At 36.4% G+C, this 25,341-nt stretch overlaps 1 protein-coding gene, 1 non-coding gene and 1 pseudogene across 2 annotated transcripts; 1 reads left to right on the top strand and 2 right to left on the bottom strand.

Moving 5' to 3' along the window:
* Positions 1–10,152: 10,152 nt before the first annotated feature.
* Positions 10,153–13,806, bottom strand: LOC116194446 (annotated as a pseudogene).
* Positions 13,807–13,830: 24 nt separating this feature from the next.
* LOC116193579 lies at positions 13,831–16,031 on the bottom strand. Its single transcript, XM_031522323.1, has 4 exons — positions 15,168–16,031; positions 14,338–15,125; positions 13,952–14,178; positions 13,831–13,841 (listed from the first exon to the last, which is right to left on the bottom strand). Exons 1-4 carry the CDS (start codon positions 16,029–16,031, stop codon positions 13,831–13,833), a joined length of 1,890 nt encoding a protein of 629 aa, XP_031378183.1.
* Positions 15,415–15,521, top strand: LOC116198295. Its single transcript, XR_004155234.1, has one exon. It is a non-coding gene; the product is annotated as a small nucleolar RNA R71 (small nucleolar RNA).
* Positions 16,032–25,341: the final 9,310 nt, after the last annotated feature.

Here is a 25,341-nt window from a genome sequence, read left to right as displayed (position 1 = left end):
ATAGATGGTTGTGACTTAATATTCCACATTAATTAATGACATATAAGCCAAAGAAGTCTTCCTCACAAAGTTATGGATAGATACTTCATAAATGTTGTCTTCTTTTTTCTTTTGACTAAATGAATGCCAAAGTCCTAAAATTATAAAAAAAAATATTAAATTTAAATCCTTGTATCAATTTCATTCAAGTAATTCTGAATCTTTAATCCGTTCGATATTTTCGGTCGGAAACCATAATCGAATATTAGCGCCGTTAAATTGGTCCACATGGTATCTCTTAATTAGTCTAATAATATTTTATTTATTAAAATTTTAAAAAATATGGAAAAAGACAAAAATAACAAAAATAAAAAAAGAATTCCACCATCGCCAGACTAAACAATTTTTTTTTGTCTTTTTAGAGATTTTTTAATAAATATAAATATTATTGAACCAATTAGGAGGCCTCACATGCGTCGATTTAACGGCGTTTTAACTTTCAATTACGATTTCGGATTGAAAATGTCTAACGGACTACACATTTAGGATTAATTGAGTTATATTAATATATTTAAGACTTATATTTAACTTTTTACATAATCTTAAAACTTTTGCAATTATTTAGCCTTTCCCTATTTTCTTATACTTTTGACTTCGGTCATCGAAGATCTGCCGTGGAAAGGATATAGGCACTTTTTTTAGGCATTACTTAATAAGAAAGGGCACAAAAGGAGAAGGAGAGAGATGGATATGGCTAAGATATTTTGGATCCGTCGATAAGTCACCAATAATACGATTCATTTGTTGTAAATTGAATCACGGAGCCGTTTATTTTGAATTATTTGCATGAGACTGAATTCCTCTGCTAGGTTTTCAACGTGTCAGGTACATCAAATACGACGTACTAAGTTACATATGATATTAATTGGGACAGTGTTGCTTGGATGACAAAAAAAATTAGACAAAAAGGTTCCCGTGCATCAAAAGTCCCGAATAAGTTGTTGGGACATCCATAACACGGCAAATTTACAGCGCATTGAATCATAAAATTACTTGAGGTTGTTCCAAACGTTTGCATAAGTTGAGTCTTTCAGTGGCTTTCAAGCATGTCATCTACGTCAAATGTAATGCGTGAGACAAATGAGACAAATGAGGACGAGGTGGCTAAGAGAAAATATAAAGGAAAAAGAAAAAGGCCAACGTGGCCCAATTTAGAAAATACAAGGAAACCCTAACTGGCCCAAGAAAAGCCAGCTAATGGGCTGATTCACTAACTCAGACCACAACCGGAAACAAGAAACTAATAAGAGAAACAAAAAGACCACCACTAACGAATTAATAAAACAATAAGTATAACAATCATAGCACCATGCCATTGCCACTAAGGGATGGATCGAGGGAGACTGATGTGGCAGTCGTCTCCCCTAAAATTTTGTCTGCTAAAGAAAATTTATGTATAGTCTTTCGATTTTTTTGATGAAATTCTTTGAATTTCCCCATAGCTAGGAGAAATTACTATCCAATTGGCCCTCGCAAGGAGTTTGCTCCCCCTAATTTAAATCCTAGGTCCATCCCTATTACTGCTACTCCATCATACAAAGATACAATTTAATACAAAATATTATGTATAACGTAGGTTGGTTCAAGTGGTTCAGCGATTATTCTTCTTAAATAAAATATTGGGTTCGAATTTTGCGAAGGAGAAAATTCACTATTGGAAGATTTTTGCCCTTTAATGCACTAAGCATCCTCGAACTTAAATTTGTTAATGCCCATTTGACTTTTGGATATCAAATGGTGACACCTAAAAAAGATACAAAACTTTTTTTTAATTATTTTGTGGTTTTACAGTCTTAGGTGGCGTTTGGTAAAATAATGAATGTCTAAAAGTTAAGCACTTATGTTATGTTTGTTTGGACCTCAAATTAAGTGCTGAAAATTTATTCACTTAAGAGAATAAGTACTTAATTGGTTAAGTCAAAATTGTTTGATAAAATGAAGTGTTGAAAATTTGTAGTTTTCTAGGGTTATATTTATATTCTGCCAAATATTTACTTTTTTTTTTTTATAGTTTGACCCCATATTTTTTAATTCAATTACTAAAACTATATATAAAAAAGAGAGAGAAGAAGACAGTGAGATCGGAGAAGGTGGAGAGGGAAGGGTTCGGTGGTGAAGGCTGGCATAATCGAGGTCGCCGGCAATGTCACGGATCACCGGCAACCTCACTCGGGAGGTGGTGGCCAGAATCGGGTCCACCACCGCCCTTAATTGTCCCTCTCTCTCTTCGAAATTGTCTGAGAAAGAGAGGGAGATCTGGGGCCGTGGTGATCTCGATCTAGGCCACCACCGCCGAGGCGAGGGCGCCATTGACCTCGATTAGGTGGTGGTGGCCGGAATTGGGGCCACCACCGCTCTACTTCCTCATCCATCGCCCTTCCTTCCCCTCCCTTCCCTTTTATCTCGAAATGGACCAGATTGCAAAATAAAAAAAGTTCAGGGGCACTGTTGAAAATTAGCCAAAAGTAGCCCCTGCCGAGGACATAAGTAAATATAGAGTTGAATAATTAAGTAGGTTTTGGATTATCTAATGATTCAACACTTTTTTAATTGAATCATTAAATTAAGTCAAATATGTTATGTGTATCAAATAAGCTTAATTCCATTAAGTGCAAAAAAATTAATTTTAGCACTTAATTGAAGTTATCAAACACAACTTTAATTAGTTGAGAGAAGCAATGTATAAGAAGAGAGGACAATTGATAATAATGAAGAGATGTTTCTTGAGAAGTTAAAGGCGCCAATAAGTGAAAAATAACTTATTCCATTAAATCAAATATTTTGACTTAACTCATTCAATGATTATTGACTTAATCATTAAAGTAATTTATCAACTTATCACTTATTTTTTTCTCGTTCTCCATTTCATTTTCTCTTATAACTAATATGTAACTAATTTTTAAGCACTTATTTGATTAAGTGCAAGCTTACTCTCATTATATATTTCACATCTTAACTCAATAGGTCGTAATCAGTTAAACCTGTACAGTAAAGCATATTATTTTTCCTATATTATACGGAATTCCTAATCTTCTCTGGTGACGTGTGAAGCACTTCATGACTAATACTATACTCCATGAAGGGTTCCACCACAATCACTGACGCAGAATTAATTTCCTGCATTTAGGGATAAGGCAACGCACTTTTGACTTGCCAACCCACATCATCATGCATGATTGACCACTATTCTACTGCAACATTGCTCTTCTGGCAAATTTGTTGCTTCTGATTCAAACACATGCAAAACTTATTTTTTCCTCATTAAATATATTCTATGGGACAATTGATCAATCTTTATCACAAATTACGTGATTAACTTGCACAGTGGGTTCACTCAATGTGAAAGTCAACCAAGGATCACATCAAGCCAACTAGTGAAGATTGCGATCTCATAAAAGTTGGAATTGATCTATAAATAATTTAAACAAAGATAATAGAGTTACATGCCAGAAGAACTATTCCTCGAAAAGATTAATAGCGGGAGGATATTTTCCTAAATTTATTTATTTATTTTTACAGAAAAGAGGTTTGTGAAATTAATATAAAAAAATAAAAACCTTATAAAGATGTATAAGTAGTCCCACTACGAAATTCGAAATTGAAACATCTAAACTATCAAGACAGAACTGTGCTATTGCATTATTCTTTCTTTCTAAAAAACAAATTAATCATTAAAAAAGACATCACACTAAAAGTGGGTGAATATTTAGTACAAATGAATATTGCATTCACTGCTCTTAAAAACAAATAATCTTGTTATTGTTATTAATAGGCTGCTGTCAAAACCGAATAATCTTGTCATTGTTAATAGAGATATTTCAAGATTTGGATGATTTCTCGTTGTTTTTAGGACTTTGAATTCTCTGTCAATTTCTTCCAATAAGGATCATACAAATCTTGCATGTTCGCCTCGTCAACTTGACAAGATTGTTCAAGTTCCGATTCCCCCAATATGACTGAAAGTTCGGTAACAATCTTAAGTTTCTGAAATATCTCTATTAGTTATTAATAGGCAGTCATAGATTTGGTTATATGAGATTTATCGAGGCATTACAAGGACAAATTCTATTAATGTTGCATCAAAATCGTCATCGTAGAGATGACATAGACTAGTTACTTTTTTTTTTGGTTATAAAAGAGATCAAGAACCTAGTACAATGAAAAATAAATTCTAAATAACTAATAAATGTGAACGGATAGTCCTACGAGGTATCGAACCTGTGACTTTTAGATTAACAAGTTAGGGCGTGCGTCACTGCGCTAACTCTCTTTTGATATATGGACTAATTAATTGATTCGTCATGAATAGTACTTGGCGAATTGATTATCAATCACTATTTCTATTATTGAAATCAGTTCAAAGTCAAACGTTTGAGAGCAATGTGAAGCATCTTCGATATCTAGACAGTGACGACATTTACCGCACATCACCCAACTTCAATCCTACGGCGACGTTTACCAAATGTCGTCAAAATATTAATATTGTACGACGTCACAAAAAGAGTGGCCAAAAGTTGGTTTGCAGGGGCCCTTTCCCAAAATGTTGTCTTAGGATTGTCTCCGGGGACTACATCTGTCGACACTTTAAAAGCGTAACCAAAGACTGACTTTAGGCGACTCTGATGAAAATGTCGCCACATGCACCACTTAATGTAATTATTCGTGATGCCTTGCTCAGCGTCGCCAGAAGAACGTCGCTAATGACCTGTTTTCTTGTAGTTAATTATCAATCTTAGACTGGACCAATCCACTAGAAACAAGTGGCCTGAAATTCAGAATTAAGAAGATGCAATTGAGAGCACATTAGCTCACCGTGACATATTCACATGTCATCTATAATATATATATATATATATATTTTAAAAGCTTCAAAAATTTCTTTCTTGATGATTAGGATTCTGTTGTAGACTTTGATTATTTTCAATCCACATAGATAGTGGGTCTTCCGTCACAAACTTAGTAATATATTAGGACATATCATCCCCAAATTTTAGCAAGAAGAGTCGAGATACTGTCACAATATATATCATCCAGTATTCTTAAGAACCTTATCAGGCTCCATATACTCATTTGGAAACCACCAGATCCCCCAGCTAGCGTGAGAACCTGGACGCGTCTAAACATTCCTAATTAGGGGCCCAAGAATTTGGGACATTTCAATAACTCGTCCCGGACTGTCCAAGTAGGCTAGATCCGGAGAAGTTCGAGGGCACGTTTGTTTCATGTGTTTTTAGGACATTTTAGGTTCTTAGTGGTATTAGCAAAACTAGTCTTGAGATTCCTGGGGCTATACACTGTGGGTAAACAATTTATATATCATCGCAACAATTTGAAAAATTGGAATCAATTTTCAAGTGACAGTAATTATTTGGGAAAATAAGGGACATAATTAAATTGACTTTTTTATGCAATTAATCCATTTATATATTATATAAAACTATACATATAGAAGCACATAGATCTATCTTTCAATCTAAAAAAGGAAACCACGGTCCGAAGAGGAAAGGAAAGAAATTGAAAGATTTGCATCATGCACAATATATATTAACTTAATAATTGAAGGAGCCATATATAAGACAATTAAGATAATCAACGAGTTGACTATGGAAGAAAAGGCCAAGGAGTTCGTACAATGCCGTGAACTTGGAAAACATTCGTGAATGAATTGCTCGAAAATTATTGGTTGTTGTGTTATGATCCCACGATATATTTATTGATCACTATTATAATATAAGAAGAATATTAAAACAAAAATATAATAACAAAAAAACAATTAGTACAAAGAACAACCTCTAAACACAACTTGAGTCGGTGGTATTAAGTGCACATTTATTTAAATATAGCTCATCAACTGCGAAGTATAAATGATAAACTATGTTCCATGTGCATAGACTTAATTATTACACACGAATGCATTCAGAATCCGCTGGCAATTATATTCATGACCGAGCATAACTGATATCTAATCGAAAAATAATCTCAACACAATAGGTTGAGGACACATATTGAATTCACCCAGAAAATCAATAGTCCAAAGATTAATTTTATTGATGTCAAAGTCCGATGGACCCTAATTAATCTAGCTCGAGTTGTGTTAGCCCACTAAAGTGTAAATTAAAGTTTTTTCAATCATGAATTTTCTCTATTCACAAATTTAAAATCTACGACATTGCTTAAGAAAACAAATGCTAAAATGCTTAAACCAACCCACAATGGTTGCCTATATATTAATTTCAATCGGGTCTCCGTATTAAATTGGTACATTATTTGTTGTGTATCTGCCTGATATATATATATATATATATATATATATATATATATATATATAGATCATGACATAAATATTGCGGGTTAGGTACTGTGCATGCACGTAGCATATGGCAACAAAGAAGTACAACTAAGTATATATTATCCTTTTGTTTTTTTTAAGAAATAAGTCTAAGTATATATTATCGACTAACATAAAATTATAGTCCAAGTTGCCTCGAAGCCCAACTGGGGCCTACCTGCCCTCTCATGGGGATCCAATTAACAATATATAAACATACCCACGTATGTGCATCCTCCCATAGTTTTCGGGTTACAAAGGAGGTTAATAACCCCTCCTAAAGTTTTAGCCAAATCTAGCTACAAGATATGATTACCCCTTCATTCCAGGCACTGTGCCCTGGAATTACGTGTAGCGATAAGCTTCGTGCCATGTCGATTGGCATTTTTTTCAGTTATAATAGAAGTCTATTGGCCTTGTACATGAAATAAAAATTCTAATAATTAAATAAAAATGCACGAATTGTCCTGTAGAGTATCGAATCTAGAATTTCTAAGTTACTAGACAATGAAGTGCTCCACTATGCTATATCCTCTTTGATCACAAACTGAGGTTGATCAATGACATACACGTGGATAGTGTTCATGAGTGTGGTTGGAAATAAATGAAGGACGACCATCTATTACGCAAGAGAGCACATATAAATTGATAACTACTTATTCAGGAAATTATACGGTCCATTTATGGAAACATTTCTTGCTGCTTTTGTATGTATGTGCCATCATATATCATCTTTTGTTATATTAATTGTCTCATCGCCAAAGGTTGATCCAATGACTTACGTGCAAAGAGAACAATTCTTTTGAATCGAGGAAGCTCCCGGCTCGCCAATTTTCTAGAGGCCAACTTGATAGGGTCAGAAAGTTGGAGCCATTATTTTGTTTGATCGAATGGTTTTGATATTAATATGTCAACATGACTCAATGTTTGCATCACCCTTGGTGTATCGGCTGAAATTATGATGATTCCATACGGACCTTTAGCAATAATAGATGTGTTCGATAATGACTAGTCACTATATATATATATATATATATATTTCATTTACTAAGGAGGCTTAAATCCCAGTACATATATATTGACTGGGATCGGCAATTCAAAAGTAACATAGTTTACACATATAGGTGTTAAATAATTTTATACATGAGTAGGTAAAATCGTATAACGCCCACTCCTTAATATAGACCATATTGGAGTGTTCAACCATATGTTGATCCTAGTCATAGTGGTCACTAATAATTATCAAATTTGTCATGCAAGCGTGCAATAGACCATATTGGAGTGTTCAACCATATGTTGATCCTAGTCATTGTGGTCACTAATAATTATCAAATTTGTCATGCAAGCGTGCAGGATACCTTTTGGTACGATGGAGGCACATAAACCTAATTTTTTTTAATGTGTACCATAGTATCTGATCCCTTTGCAAATATATATAAAAATAAGCTCAAATTCTACCAGCAAGTGTACTGGGTCAGATCAAGTAATATAGTGATGAATAGAGTGTCGGTCCCACAAGGATTAATTAAGTACTAAACCTATATTAGATTCTATTATTATCTAAGCAATCAAATTAAGAGAATTAACTAATTAACTACTAATCAACCTAAATCGTCACAAAGAGCAGAAAGAGAATTGTACGAAAATATATCAATTGAAAGTGGGAAAAACAGAATCCACCCTAGTTTCACTAATCAGATTGCCATCATGTTATATAGACTGATAGCTATGTGATTATTCAAGTGAGTTTATCAAGCCTTTAAAATTAAAGTCTTAAACCTCTAATTAATCAATCAGCTCCCGCATCTCTAATTAATAGTGGACTCTAAATTATAATCATACACCTTCCAGTGCTATGATTGTCTAATGCCCTAAATTAATTATCCCTAATGTCTTAGCGAATAACTAACTAGAAACATTGCATTAATCCCTGGATAATCTCTAATTAAACTAATTAACGCAGCTATCGCATTTAACTAATTAGTCTAATCAAGAATTCCTAACAAACACTATATCAACTCCCGTATCAATAGTGTTTCTAACAATTATAACCAATTAAGAATTAAAATTGAAATTATAGGAATTGCAATCATGAATCATCAACACATCTATTAATCCTATAACATGGCGACAATCATCATATTAGCTACCTAGGGTTTCATCATATTCCCACAAAAGAAGCTTAGAATATCATGGAATTGAAAACACAATTATAATTCCAAGGAGTCATTGCAATAGAATTCATATTCAGCAGTAAACTCAAGATATTGAATCCTAAAACAAAAACCCAACAATTCCTTTAAGGAATTATCTCTTCCACAATTCTTCGCTTCAAATCAATTGATCCAGGTGACGGCTCCAGATAAGACCCTCTCCAAAAACTCTCTAGGTTAAAAGAATGGTGAAAGATGGCTCCCCCCCTAGGGTTTCCTAATCTTGTTATGAGGAGTATTTATATCCACAACAAAAAAAAGATTTCCGAAAGATATATGCTGGCTCCAAATTGCGCAAAACTCCTCAATATTGCTCGTAATTCCATCTAAGTCCTCAAAGACCTACAATATCAAATTACACATAATTAAGCACCGACTTCTTATAATTTCTATAAAATTAATAATAATTTAACATGAATTGCACAATAAAATATGAGTATAATATGCCCTTATCAACTTCCCCACACTTGAACTTTTGCTTGTCCTCAAGCAAAATAAATAAGACCAAGGAAAGAAATCTATCAGAGAGAGTACAAATTTTCATATTCACTGATTTAAGCATTTGATATCTCATAATTTATTACTCGTTATTTTGTGGTGCCCACTGCTCAAACCAAACTGGAAACATGTGATCAGAGTACTACAGTTGAAATTAACCAGCTAATCTAGAGAAAGCAAATTTTAATCCAAGCGTTTAGCCTAAGATTTCTATTTCAAAAGTAAATACTCAGTCCTATAAGGAAAAATACACATTTAAACTTCATAGCTGTTAGCAGGCATATAATCCCTCTAATTTTCCCTCTAAGCAAGTCAACAAGGTAGTGAAAGCATATGGTATCTGCTTCGTCCCTAGGTTTTCTTCCTTTTTATTACAAGTCTTAATTTATTTTTTTGTTTTTGCATTCAATTTTTCCTTTCTGTTTAAGAAGCAAATTTTTTTTTTTTTTCAAGTCCAATTTTTGTTTGAACTTGTGCCTTTCCGCTCTTCTCGTTATAGTGAGTTCATTGAGTCGGCACATCCCGGGCTCATCACCCAAGTGACCGGGTTTTAAAGGGACCCCTACGAACTCTTCCTCACTCTAACATTCAAGTTAGGATACTCATAACTCAATTCTTGAGTCATTGGAGTAAAGGCTATGCTTGCTTTTTTTTTTTTTTTTGAATGCTCACTAACACTTTTCAGACTTCTTTTATAGGAATCACTAAGTACAAAGCTTCTTCTACCTCTTTCACTAAATGTTAAAGTGCTATTAGAATAATTAAAAAGAGGATATACTAACTAACTTTGCTTAGAAGTAGACCTGTTTATTTTTCACTTAAGGACTTGACCGACTCTTAAACTTCAAACTCTAGGGCTAAAAACTAGGTAAATTTGATTTCTAAAGATTTGACTAATTAATTTTAACTAAGTACAAAAATCACAACAGTGGTGAGTAGGGCGCCTAAGTGAGTCAATTTTTTTCAAACAATTCCTGAACAAATGCTATCAACAGTATTCTTCGTACAATCTCTAGATTTCAATAATTAAAAAAAATTAAAAAAAAAAAAAGAATTTGGCCTAACAATTGCCAGATAACTTAAGGACAATTATAATTCAAGGTGACAGGGAAGTATAACTATTTATCAACAAAGACAGGCATCAGATGTCATGAGTAACAAATTAAATCACAGAATTCAGACATCAACACTATACTCAATTTTATACTCCATCTGTTTAGTATCTCCCTTCCCCACACTTAGATTAAACAGTGTCCTCACTGTTCCTAATGTAGCTCTAGTAAAACGAAAATAAAAATAAAGAACATAAGAGAAAAAGAGATACTAGTACTTCCCCGGTTTCGAAAAATTAAGTTGAAGCAATTGGAGTTCCAACTGGTATAGCAATAGAGAGAGTCAGCAGTTGTTATCCACCCTGGCTTCAAAAACAAAAAGAAAACAACAAAAAGAACAAAAATAGCAGATAATCCATCTTAACTAAAACAATCAAATAGCAAATATCCCAAGTCTACCCAATGAGTGGGTGCTTGATAAAGTACAAACCAACAGCAAATCAAAATAAAACAAATGAAGCCAAAGAATTGAGAGCCAACAGGGACTTTAGCTCTCAGACATGGGCTGCCTCCCATGAAGCACTTAGTTTATAGTCGCTAGTTCGACTTTTCCAATTCTTCAACCGAATTTGCTAGATCCACCGTAGTGGCATCACCATCAATATTTTCCCCTTCAAAGTAATGCTTGAGAAGATGACCGTTTACTTTAAAAGTGCGGTCATCTTCTGACTTCAGCTCAACTGCACCATAGGGAAAAACATTAGAAATAACAAATGGTCCAGACCATCGAGATTTTAACTTACCTGGGAACAACTTCAAGCGAGAGTTGTATAATAGGACTTTCTGACCAGGAAAAAACTCTCGCTTTAGGATGTTCCTATCATGCCATCGCTTGGCTCGCTCCTTGTATATCCTAGCATTTTCATATGCTTCCTCTCTCATCTCAGCCATCTGATTCAATTGGAGCAATCTCTTTTCACCTGCAGCTTGTAAATCAAAGTTAAGGTATTTTATGGCCCAATATGCTTTGTGCTCAAGCTCTACTGGTAGGTGACATGATTTACCATAAACAATCTTGTATGGGGACATTCCTATGGGGGTTTTGAAAGCTGTCCTGTAAGCCCACAATGCATCATCAAGTTTTAAAGACCAATCTTTCCTAGATGCATTGACTGTTTTCTCTAAGATACGCTTTATTTCCCTATTGGACACCTCAACCTGTCCACAAGTCTGTGGATGATAAGGGGTGGCAATTTTATGAGTAACTCCATATTTTGATAATAATTTTTCAAATTGCCGATTGCAAAAATGTGATCCCCCATCACTTATAATGGCTTTAGGTACCCCAAATCTTGAAAAGATGTTCTTTTTCAAAAATCTGATTACAACTCTGGCATCATTACTTTGTAGAGCAACTGCTTCTACCCATTTTGAAACATAATCAACAGCCACAAGAATATATTTATTTGAAAAAGAAGAGGGAAAAGGACCCATAAAGTCTATTCCCCACACATCAAAAAGCTCAATTACAAGAATGCTATTTTGTGGTACTTCATGTCTCCTAGAAATATTGCCAGTTCTTTGGCATGGAGCACAAGACATAATGTAATTCCTGCAATCATGAAATACTCTAGGCCAATAAAATCCACAAGATAAGATCTTAGTTGCAGTTCTTTCCACACCAAAGTGGCCTCCTGCTTCCTTAGAATGACAGTGTTGTATTATGCTAAGTTGTTCAGTTTCAGGCACACAGCGTCTAATTACTTGGTCAGCACAATATTTAAACAGATATGGTTCATCCCAAAAATAGTATTTCACATCATGCAAAAATTTCTTTTTCTGTTGAGATGACAAACCATATGGTGTGATGTTGCTAACCATGTAATTGACTATATCAGCATACCAAGGTAATCCTTGGATTTCTGCTACATGCAATTGTTCATCAGGGAACTTTTCATTAATGGGTGAATCTAAACAATCAGATTCCAAACGGGATAAGTGATCAGCCACTACATTTTCAGTTCCCTTTGTGTCTCTAATTTCCAGGTCAAATTCTTGTAGCAGTAGAATCCAACGAATTAGCCTAGGTTTAGCATCAGCTTTGGCAAACAAATATTTCAGGGCAGCATGGTCTGTGTATACTATGATCTTAGAACCTATCAGATAAGGCCGAAACTTGTCACATGCAAATATGACTGCTAAAAGCTCCTTTTCAGTTGTGGCATAGTTCTTTTGGGCCTCATTTAAAGTTCTACTAGCATAGTATATTGCATGAAATACCTTACCTCTCCTTTGCCCAAGTACTGCTCCTACAGCATAGTCGCTGGCATCACACATCAGCTCAAACGGAAGCTCCCAATTAGGTGCAACGATCACTGGTGCAGAAGTGAGTTTCTCCTTCAATAAATTGAATGCCTGCAAACAATTGTCATTAAAAACAAAAGCAGAATCTTTTTAAAGTAAATTACAAAGAGGTCTAGAGATTTTAGAAAAGTCCTTGATAAATCTCCTGTAGAAGCCAGCATGTCCTAAAAAGCTCCTTACTCCTTTTGTTGAAGTGGGTGGTGGCAACTTCTCTATTATCTCCACTTTTGCTCGATCAACTTCAATCCCTTTCTTTGACACCTTGTGACCTAAGACTATACCCTCTCTTACCATAAAATGACATTTCTCCCAGTTCAGAAGCAGATTAGTCTCCTTACATCTTTTAAGCACACAGCCTAAATTTGTCAGACAAGATTCAAATGACTTCCCAAAAACAGAGAAATCATCCATAAATATTTCAATAAAATTCTCTAACATGTCAGAAAATATAGACATCATGCACCTCTGGAAAGTGGCAGGTGCATTACAGAGACCGAAAGGCATTCTCCTAAAGGCAAAAGTGCCATAAGGACAAGTAAATGTGGTTTTCTCCTGGTCCTCGGGTGCTATATGAATCTGATTGTAACCAGAATAACCATCTAGAAAACAATAATAATCATGCCCTGCAAGTTTTTCTAGCATCTGATCAATGAAGGGGAGGGGGAAATGGTCTTTACGGGTAGCATCATTTAGTTTCCTGTAATCTATACAAACTCTCCACCCAGTCACAGTACGAGTCGGGATTAATTTATTGACCTCATTTTTAACCACAGTCATACCACCCTTTTTGGGCACTACTTGAACAGGACTAACCCATTTACTATCTGAGATAGGATAGATAATACCTGCATCCAACAGTTTAAGCACTTCTTTCTTCACTACCTCTTTGAGAGTTGGGTTAAGTCGCCTCTGTGGTTGCACTATGGGTTTGCACTCAGCTTCCAACATTATCCTGTGAGTGCAAATCAAAGGGCTGATCCCTTTGATATCTGCAATAGTCCATCCTATTGCCTCCTTGTGCTCTCTCAGCACGCTTAGGAGCTGTTGCTCCTGATCACCTGTCAAGGAAGAAGAGATAATTATTGGCAAAGTATCATCTATTCCAAGATAGGCATATTTTAAATGGCTAGGCAATGGTTTAAGTTCTAGCACCGGGGACTGTGTCAAAGATGATACTGGTTTTGTCGCACTAGTGCCCAGCTCCTCATAGTAGCGAGCCTTGATTTCTGATACCTTCTCCACAGATTCTTCCTCATGCTCATCATCATCACTCCAATCGTCCAGATCCCTAAGGACTGATTCCATTATATCCACACCTGCTTTCTCCTCCACAGACTCAGAGATAAGCTCATCAATAATATCAATGGTGTAACATGATTTGCCATCATCAAATTTCTTTATGGCGTCATAAACATTAAAAGTTATTTGTTCATTCATAACTCTTAAAGTGAGCTTACCTTGTTCCACATCTATTAATGCTTTACCTGTCGCAAGGAACGGTCTGCCAAGGATCATGGGCACCTCTCTGTCCTCCTCCATCTCCAAGACTATGAAGTCGACTGGAAATATGAATTTGTCTACCTTCACCAGGACATTCTCAACAATACCCTTTGGATATTTGATACTCCTGTCAGCAAGTTGCAAGGTAATATGAGTTTTCTTGCATTCTCCAAGTCCAAGTTTCCTGAAAATAGACAGAGGCATTAAATTTATACTTGCACCTGAATCGATAAGAACGTTCTCAAAATGAAAATTCCCTATAGTACAAGGAACAGTGAAACTCCCCTGATCTCTTTGTTTGCGTGGTAAGTTAGGCAAGTCCTTTTGGAGAATCATAGAACACTCTCCTGTAAGCATCACAGGCTCACTCCCATCAAACTTCCTCTTTTTAGTGAGCAGATCCTTCATGAATCTAGCATATGAAGGCATCTGCTGGAGTGCTTCTGCAAATGGAATGTTGATTTGCAGCTTTTTAAAAACATCTAGGAATTTAGCAAATTGGGCGTCCAACTGTTGTTGCTTCAATCTTCCTGGAAAAGGGACAGGAGGAACATACGGTTTCACCCCTAGTGACTTCTGCCTTGGTTCCTCCACCTTTTGCTTACCTTTGTCTTTCTCCGGACTCTCCTCCTGAGTTTGAGCTTTTCTATTGACTATTTCCAATTCCTTGCCACTCCTCAGCATTATAGCATTGACACCCTTGGGGTTCTCTTCAGTGTTGCTGGGTAAAGACCCTGATGGTCTATTACTCAATTGCTGAGAAATCTGACTAATCTGACCCTCTAGGTTTCGAATAGTGGCTTGTTGATTCTGTAGCATGGTGTCAGTCTTTTGCATATAGCTCAACATGAGCTCTTCCATTCTCGACTGACTTTGCTGAGGTGGAGCATTCTGAGCAGGGCCTTGCTTTTGGAATCCAAGTGGCGGTTTAAGTGCATTATTCTCATTCCTCCATGAGAAATTAGGATGATTACGCCACCCGGGATTGTAAGTGTTCGAATAAGGCCCTTGATTACTCCGTTGGAAGTTGTTGACAAAGTTCACTTGCTCTCCATTGGGTGAAGCCGAGGGATTTCCAGACATGCATTCAAGAGTCGAATGTGGTCCTGAACACAACTCACAAAAAGCAACCTGATTAGTATTAAAAGAATGTGCTGAGGTGAGTTTACTTACCTGGGTAGTGAGAGCTGAAATCTGGGTTGTTAAATTAGCAATAGTGTCCATGTCATTGACTGATGCCACTCTTGATTTACTTCTTTCATTCTGCCAATTATGTGCACTGGAGGCCATCTCTTCTATCAAAGCACTTGCTTCATCATAATTCTTACCCATCAGTGCGCCTCCTGCTGCAGCATCTACTAGAGACCTCAATGTATCATCCAGGCTAAGATAGAAGACCTCAATTAGGAGATTATCTGGCAATCCGTGATGTGGGCACTTTCTGATTGCCTCCTTGAATCTCTCCCATGCCTCATAAAGTGATTCACCATTGAACTTGGTGAAGTTAGTGATTTCGTTCCTCAATCTTGCAGTCCTAGCTGGTGGGAAAAATCTCCTGAGAAACTTAGATGAAAGGTCGGCCCAGGTGGTGATGGACTCTTGTGGCAGTGAATTGAACCAGGCTCTCGCTTTATCCCTAAGCGAGAAAGGAAAAAGCTGTAATCTAATAACATCATCAGTGACATTATTCATCTTTACCGTGTTACAGTATTGGAGGAATCCTGCAATATGCTCATCAGGACTCTCGTTGGGATATCCTCCAAACTGATTTGATTGAACCATCTGGATGAGTGCTGGCTTCAGTTCAAAGTTATTAGCTGGAATAGTGGGCCTTCTGATCGCAGAACCCATAATAGTAGGTACTGCATAGTCTCGAAGTGCTCTGGCAGCACCCTGTATTTGGCGGTTGATGTCATCATCTGCCATCTCAACTACCTGCAATTCTTCCCTTCTTCTGTTCTCTCTTCTCAACCGATGCAAGGTGCGCTCTATCTCAGGATCTAATGGTAGAAGTTCAGCACTTCTACTCCTGCGCATAGAATACCTACAAAGAGAACAAGAAATAAACACACAGTAAAGTGCGCCTAAATTAACAATAGAACTAAAGGTGGTCTAATATTAAGTTAATCCCCGGCAACGGCGCCAAAAACTTGATCCCTTTGCAAATATATATAAAAATAAGCTCAAATTCTACCAGCAAGTGTACTGGGTCAGATCAAGTAATATAGTGATGAATAGAGTGTCGATCCCACAAGGATTAATTAAGTACTAAACCTATATTAGATTCTATTATTATCTAAGCAATCAAATTAAGAGAATTAACTAATTAACTACTAATCAACCTAAATCGTCACAAAGAGCAGAAAGAGAATTGTACGAAAATATATCAATTGAAAGTGGGAAAAACAGAATCCACCCTAGTTTCACTAATCAGATTGCCATCATGTTATATAGACTGATAGCTATGTGATTATTCAAGTGAGTTTATCAAGCCTTTAAAATTAAAGTCTTAAACCTCTAATTAATCAATCAGCTCCCGCATCTCTAATTAATAGTGGACTCTAAATTATAATCATACACCTTCCAGTGCTATGATTGTCTAATGCCCTAAATTAATTATCCCTAATGTCTTAGCGAATAACTAACTAGAAACATTGCATTAATCCCTGGATAATCTCTAATTAAACTAATTAACGCAGCTATCGCATTTAACTAATTAGTCTAATCAAGAATTCCTAACAAACACTATATCAACTCCCGTATCAATAGTGTTTCTAACAATTATAACCAATTAAGAATTAAAATTGAAATTATAGGAATTGCAATCATGAATCATCAACACATCTATTAATCCTATAACATGGCGACAATCATCATATTAGCTACCTAGGGTTTCATCATATTCCCACAAAAGAAGCTTAGAATATCATGGAATTGAAAATACAATTATAATTCCAAGGAGTCATTGCAATAGAATTCATATTCAGCAGTAAACTCAAGATATTGAATCCTAAAACAAAAACCCAACAATTCCTTTAAGGAATTATCTCTTCCACAATTCTTCGCTTCAAATCAATTGATCCAGGTGACGGCTCCAGACAAGACCCTCTCCAAAAACTCTCTAGGTTAAAAGAATGGTGAAAGATGGCTCCCCCCCTAGGGTTTCCTAATCTTGTTATGAGGAGTATTTATATCCACAACAAAAAAAAGATTTCCGAAAGATATATGCTGGCTCCAAATTGCGCAAAACTCCTCAATATTGCTCGTAATTCCATCTAAGTCCTCAAAGACCTACAATATCAAATTACACATAATTAAGCACCGACTTCTTATAATTTCTATAAAATTAATAATAATTTAACATGAATTGCACAATAAAATATGAGTATAATATGCCCTTATCAGTATCCGAAAGTCTAATGGGCTCCGACTAATCCAGTTCGAGCCAGATCTGTCCATTAAGATGATAAAATTCTTCCAGTATGAATTCTCCCCCTTCAAAGGATTCGAAACCGTAGACATTATTTAAGTAGAACAAGCGTCGAATAATTTGAATTAACTCATGTTAGTAAAATTTAATTTAATTTCGGAACTGTGAAACGACGAGGCGGTCATGCATGAGCAAACCTCAATGATCAAAACACGGAAATTCATTTAATACTAAAATAAAATAGAATAATATCACTATACTAACTACTAAATCTTATAACCTTTTCTTTCTTCTTTAGTTATTTATTTTTTTTGGATTACAAAAGAAAATCTCTCCTTTCTTCGAATTCTTTGCTTTTTAAAAGTTTTTATTACTGTATGCGAAAGCCGCATTTCTTTTTCCTAACCTCAGAGACTCGCCAAAACTTGTCCATGGCATATTCTTCGCTTAGTCAACGTGACACGTAATTGATCCTTACTTTGCTCTTAGTGGAGCTGCTGTCCCCTTTCAGACGAAAAGCCAACCCACAAAAAATGTGGATAAATATATAATGAGAAAGATTATATGGATATTTTGGTAAATAAAATACAAAAGAATTTATTAATTGCGAATTAAACACTGCTCATAGTTGACATAGGCCAACTTTCTCGGTTTGTGTAGAAAAAACCATTTTCACATTTTTTATTTTAACTTTTCCTGTTTTTCTGCCTGAACCAGTGTCCTCAGTCCTCACAATCTAAATAAATTCATAATTTTTCTCTTGATTTAATTTTCGAGAAATGATTGAAAGGTTTCGTGAGCTTTACTTTTGGAAAGAGCTCGACGTTTCCATTTCTCGGGGAGAATTGATCATCCCGACATCTGGTGGTTGAAACTTGTTCATTAATGAATCTTTCTAACGAGCTTGGTGACAGTCTTATATTACCGGAGTGACACATTCTAATTGGTATATGGGCAAATCCATGATCTCCAATTGTATTAAAATTCTATAAGTTACCTTTCATAAGAAAAAATAGAAAAAATTGTGATATAAAATATATAATTTATACTATAAGAACTATCTGTTGAACCAGACAGAGACACATAACTTGATGATGCAATAATATTATTATTGTCGGTTAATCAATGCAGTCAGTGTGCGACAAGCTAATTAAATAAAAAAATTATATTAAATATTGGCACTAATTAATTAATTAATCAATTATATTATATTATTAATCAGAGATTAAAAATTAACCAATAGCTTGGCACAGCGTGGTAGGTGAAGGGGGCAGAGAGAAGGCAATATAATTTGCATGCAATGCATCTAGGACGTACTTTAAGTTATGGAGTGTTATTGATTTATATATTGTTTATTATATCTTTGTTCGTCTTAGATATTTGTCATTTCGTCAACGTGTTTTTATATATAGATATAGGTAGATACACATATTGGGTAGCCGACATTGATGCCTTTTCCATCGTAGGGTAAATTGGGTATTTCTGCATATTATTTCATTAAACCCTACTTAATGAAGACAACTTAATTAATCGAATTACCTACCAAGAAAAGAAAAGGAGAACTTAATTTAATTATAAAGTTTCATACGATTGACAAACATATTGGTGAACATGACTTATCTAATTATATAATAAAGTTAGTCGAAACTCACTGAAAGCATTTTGTATGATCATGACAACTCGATACACTAAATATAAATTAGTATCACTCAATAAATTGAAGATTACACGTGATCTAAAATGAAGGAAAAAACATCCTAGTTGACCACAACCAAACATTTTAAATAACTAAATTTGTAAAGCACTATGAAAGATGGTTGCATATGTCATGTCGTCAGAATCGTAATGCATGAGATGGGAGACTAACCATGCGTTTGTTTTCGGAGTTAAAGTTAAGAATTTGTGATTGTGATTTTGATTGTAGAAGAAGACAAAAATAAATTTGGCCGTTTGTGGGGTCCACCAATCTGTCTCTACCCTTGCCCCCACCACACCCCAGGCCGTGCAAAGGCCAGTTCTTAGTTTGACTGAACAGGAGAGGCCCCTACCCAACGTTCTTCTGCTCTTCAGACACCTCGCTGCCTCCCCAACTTTCTTCCTTCTGCGATCTACATCCGTGAAGCTTTAATCCGCGAATCTGTCGGTTCTACCGCACGATCCCTATCCTCTACGAACGCGTGAAGCCGCATAGTCCCCCCTGCAGAATTCGGTCGTCAGTGGAATCAGTGGACAACCGTCGAATTTTGTCGGGCCCCTACCAGTGGGTGTTACGGTATAAGAGGCGTCTTCATCCGAAGCCAATTCCATATCGAAGTGAAAGGTACTTTCTTCCACCAATTTCAAATTACATTATGTGATTTTCCCCAATTTTTATGCCGGGTTGAGGATAGTTCTGTGCCCATGCTGTTGGTCGAAGTTGCTGATGATTTTTGGTCGATTTCGGTTTGATTGCTTTCTGTGTACATTTGTGCGGTGGATTTTGTTGTTGCTGTTGGTCAATTTGTCGATTCCGGCTGCTTTGGATTGGAATATTGATATGTTTTGCTGAAACCTTCCTCGTTGCATTTGTTTGGTTCCCCTGGTCACAAGCAGCGCACATGCTCGATGAAATGTCTGTGAAGGGCTTAATAGAAATAGCATTACAATGTAATCGTTGCTTTTGCTTTCGTCCTGTGCTATTCATCCAAAGTAAATGCTTCTCAGATGTCAAATGAACTTTCTGTAGTTTTGCATACTGATCAATAGCATGGCTTGATGAACGGAATGGTTTGACTGATCAGCATATATTCTTTTAGCTTTACTATTAGTTGGCCAAGTAAATGCTTCTTTACAGCATCATCATACGCATATGCACAAGTTAACTTTAGGTAATACTTTTTATTGGTGTTAATGGATCAACAAACAGCTGGCATTCGCAAATCCATTGTATCAGTGTGTATGTCTTAGTGATTGTTGATGGTTCGTGCCACTGCCGAGCGGTATGGCTTCTATTGCAGCTCGTGACTGCTTGGTCTTGTTGCTTATTATTGATGGCTTTAGGGAAGGGTTTAAGGTCCCTTCTCGTCTAAGTTGAGCTGTTTACTAGCTTATACAACTTAAAAGATTCTTGGCGGGCATTGATTGTCTTGTTGCTCTTGCGGATGATTTGTTCTTGCCACGAAGAATCGAGCTATTTCTGTCAATTTTTCAGGGAAAAGAGAAAGGTTTCTTGCTCTGGTCGGTGGCTTGACTGAAATAATCGAGTCTGAATGTTCATAAGCGATTCTGTATTTGATTATTTGCGCAATCATGTGATGTGCTTCTCGTCTCAAGGGCATGATGGATTGTATATCTCATGCAAATGTCTCGGATGCGATATAGAGTCCTTTCGTTTGCTTTACACATTCCGATATTTTCCAGTGACGGACTTTGGGATTTAGCATTTCTCTATGATAAGCCATGAACTTTTGTTTATGTACTGAATTTAGGTTGGGAAAATACTTGGTTCTGTACGTCGAATTTGGACATATTCTCTGCTGTTTGAACTGAAGATGTTGCCTTGCCTGCATATTTATATGTCTGTTTTTGTGCTGAATTTTCAACAAGTGCACACAAACATTGTTGTTTGTCATATTTTATTGTATCACCGCAGTATAAGTTGTTGTTATAGTTGTTTCAAAGACATGGCCCCCAAGGGTGAAAGCGTACTTGAGTGGACTGAAGCGCTGGAGAACGCTTTCATTACCATCTTGCTCGAGAAGTTCACAAGGACGCATACAACATATTGGAAAGCTAGGGACTGGGAACAAATGAATAAGGAGCTGGAAGAGCAATTTCCAGGCACCATTCTCGACGCCAACAAGTTGCGGCAGAAACTACGCAAACTGAGGATCCAGTACACGTAGTTCACCGAGCTGATTGCGCACACTGGAGTCGGCTGGGATGAGACAACCAATACCGTAAAGGCGAATGCTGATGTCTGGGACAAGTTTATTAAGGTATAGTAACACTAACCTTTACTTCTGACACTTTTTTCAGTTTGTAATTTTCCACATAAAGTAGTTCATACTTTTATATTTGTTGCGTTTTTTTAAAACATCCAGAAGAACAGCAGCTTCAAGACTTTTCAGAACAAAGGTTACAAGAATTACACATCATTAAAAGAGTTGTTCAGGTCTAAGACAGCAACAGGTGCATTACGAATTTCATCCACCGACCCACCAAAGAGCCCAAAAACATATGCACGCATGGAAGAGGAGTTCCTAGCAGCAGCGTCAAGCCGTAAGAAAGAACCGATCAATCTTGAAGAGGGATCCGACGATAGTGATGACCCCGTTCATGAGGTTACCGAACCAGTTGTTACTGGGTCCCGTCGTCGTGTGTGCAAAAGGAGTGCCTGGACATGTTGAAGTGCAATCTCAGCAATAAGGACAAGGACAAAAATTGTACGCCTCCTGAAACGAAGAAAAGCAAATTCGTGACGAGCCCCGACAAACCAACGAAGGGCAGCATCGAGGAGGCGATGGATGTGCTCAATAAAATGCGTCCATCCATGTCCATAAAAGAGTATCTCGTGGCTAGTGATCGACTTTCAAGGGAGGAGCACACACGGCGTATGTTCATGTGCCTTCTCGATGATACAAGGTTGCCATGGGTTTGTAGCCTGCTTGACCCTTGAACAGCCACGGTCCATCGTCTACTGCGATACATCTTTATAACTAAGAGTTTATTTGTTATGTCATTTACTAAACCTTTGTTTTATATTTGTTGCGTGTGCTATTACTTTGCTTGAACTATGTGTTTGTTTTATGTGACTCTTGTGACATGCAATTACGATGTTTGTGCATTGCACTTGCATTTGTTTTACATTTGAATCCTGATTCCTTTGACCATATCATTTCAATTCTATGCTTTTGGTAATCTGCCATCTTGTTTGTCGATATAGTTCGCTAAGCTAAAGGGAACACACAATGTCAAGACACGGGAATTCACGACGAAATGATAACCAATCAAGAGATGCCCAACTTATGGGGATTTATCTGGCGTTGGAGATTGTGGCGGCCGAAGAAGATGTCCCGCGCAACATTCCTTGTCAAACCTCACGTCTACAAGGCAGATATTACATAGAGGAAGTTCTTGGCAATGACACAAGGTGTTATGAGAATTTCAGGATGAACCCTCACGTATTTCATAACCTATGCGATACGCTAAGAGCAAACTGTGGAATCAGAAATAGCAGGAATGGTATGACCGTCGAGGAGATGGTCGGCATGTTCTTAATGGTAGTTGCACATAGTACTCGCTTGGCCGTGGTTGCCGAACGATTTCAGCATTCTAAGGAGACGGTGTCACGAGTCATCAAGGTAATAGCTCATGGAATTCATTCGTTGTTACCAACGTATATAAGACGGAAGAACGTTGATGTGCAGCCGGAAATTCAGAGTTGCCGAAAATGGTACCCATTCTTTCAGGTATATGTCGTACATGTGATAAATTAAATTACCACTAATTTTTTTTTGCTTTATAATGTAATTCGTATTCTTTTCATTATTATTGTAGAATTGCATTAGAGCAATCGATGGGACCCATGTGTCTGCTTGTGTTCCATCATCGGTGAGAGGCGCGTATCGCGATCGGAATAACGAGATTACGCAAAATGTACTCGCCGCTTGTTCGCATGACATGATGTTCACTTATGTCGTCACTGAATGGGAGGGTTCTGCTCATGACTCTCGAATTCTGTCCGATGCCGCTACATTGTAATTATTTCATGCACCATATGGCGGTAAGTTCTTCATGCTCATATCGTATGTTCCCTTGTCAATCGCGTATGTATTTTCATAAATACATTCCACTACTGTTATATCTTAGATCTACATTTGTGCTTGCAGAACAATATTATGTAGTCGATGTGGGATTCCCTAATATTCCCGGTTATCTGGCTCCTTACAAAGGCCAAAGGTATCACTGCAGTGATTATAATGACGACACCCCACCAACGACGGAGAAAGAGTTATTCAATCAGCGTCACGCATCCGTTCGTAATGTTATCGAACGGTGTTTTGGGGTGCTGAAGAACAGATTTGCAATACTGCGGACAATGTCAAATTACGGCCCGATTCGCCAAGGACAAATTACTCTTGCATGCTTCGTGTTGCACAATTTCATTCGGCTAAATAATTATCACGATAGATTATTCGAAGAGTATGGAAATGCATGGGAATATTACGATGAATTCCGAAATCCTCCTCATCTAACTGGGGATCGGGTTGATGTAGACATGAGAAGCAGGGAAATGGATGCATTACGTAATCGTATTGCAAATGCAATATGGAATGCGGAAACAAGAGGAAACCGGTAATATTGGAATGAATGAAAGATATAGATAATTAATTATAATGGGATTGTATGTTTAATAATATATGGGGTCCACCAGTTTGACTTTTGAAATGTGTGTTTTGTTGTGTAGTGTATTGAGTTAAAGTTAAAGTTAAAATCTTAAATCACGACTCTAAAAACAAACGGGTTTATATGCCTTTTTTTTCTCTTGTTGTTTGTTTGGGAGTCTTTTAATAAATATTGTAATTTATACTAATCATTGTAATCATCTAGCTGAAGTGGTAATCAATGAGAGTTGCAACAAACATTCATATGAGGAAAAGGGGAAAAATAAATTATGTGCGGGTATTACCAAATAATAATTCATTATAAGACATCATCCAACGGAGCTAACGCGATAGCAGCAATTTTATTCTCATTAGTCAGTCCACACAAGCTAAGTTAGGATGAATATATCGGCAATTTTGGTTTACTTCGTGAAAATTTTGAAAGGTGTGATCTGTCCATTTTTCAATCAAAAGGATAAATTGCACAAATCATCATATAATTTCCAAGATAATTGATGATCCTAAATAAAGAATCACTCTGATTATTTTGTGCCGTCTTTCAATGAGATATGAACACAAGGTAGAGTTACATACTATATCAAACATACAAATGGTTAGATTTTTCATTCCGCGTATAAGTGGGTAAAGTTCGTATTGATAAATGGTAAAATTCAAGCCATATATATAGCCAAGACTTTTATTTGGCTGCGGTGGAACAAATTTTATTTTAACTCTCAACATATATAAATCACTCACTTATTAATGGCTTATCACATAACTTGCCAATCTATGCAAACTAAAAATCGTGCATAATATATAAATCAGTCACTTATTGTGGCGCATGCTCTCGCCTAACAACGAAAAAATTGTAAATTCGATACTCAGTTAGACTACCCGTGCCTCTTTATTAGTGATAATTACATGAAAATCGAGTTTAAAGATCACATTTTAGCAAGAATTGGTTGCTAGGACTCAGGGTTTGTCTTGTTTCAAGTTAGTTTTTGTATAGTTTTAGTTTGAGTTCGGTTTTCAGAGGTTTATTCACTTTTTAATCATTTTTAGTTGGTTTTCCGAGTTTCCCATGGATTTCTTGCTATTGGTTTCAAGTATACTATTTTATGGACAATGTTGGAAGCATGACGAGGCCAATGATCATGATGGAGGCTTTGGAATTATCAATGAAGTCACGATGGAGTCTCAGTTGGATGGTACATAAGTACACTTTCAAGTGTACCTCAACACAGAGGACCTAACTCAACCAATTCAAGTCTATAAAATTATACCTAGGCACACTCTATATGTTCTGCAGCATACTTTGCTGTCCGAGTTTCCCAGTGAATTTCGAGCTTGCTTCGCCTATTTTGAGCAATTTAATGAGCTGGAGACTTGCTCGGAAGGGAAGAGATTGAGAATCAACATTTGAAGAATATATTTTGTTGCAATCTCTTTTGATTCAAATTAGAAAGTTGAACTCTTCTTTTTAGGTAATTAGGATCTTAGCCTTCTAGAGAAAATTTGAGAGTTCTCTCCCATTTATTTAGAACTTGACTGA

The sequence above is a fragment of the Punica granatum genome, chromosome 2, assembly GCF_007655135.1.
Source record: "Punica granatum isolate Tunisia-2019 chromosome 2, ASM765513v2, whole genome shotgun sequence".
Taxonomy (NCBI): Eukaryota; Viridiplantae; Streptophyta; class Magnoliopsida; order Myrtales; family Lythraceae; genus Punica; species Punica granatum.
Note: the sequence above shows the minus strand (reverse complement) of the source record. Positions and strands in the feature narration are given on the sequence as shown.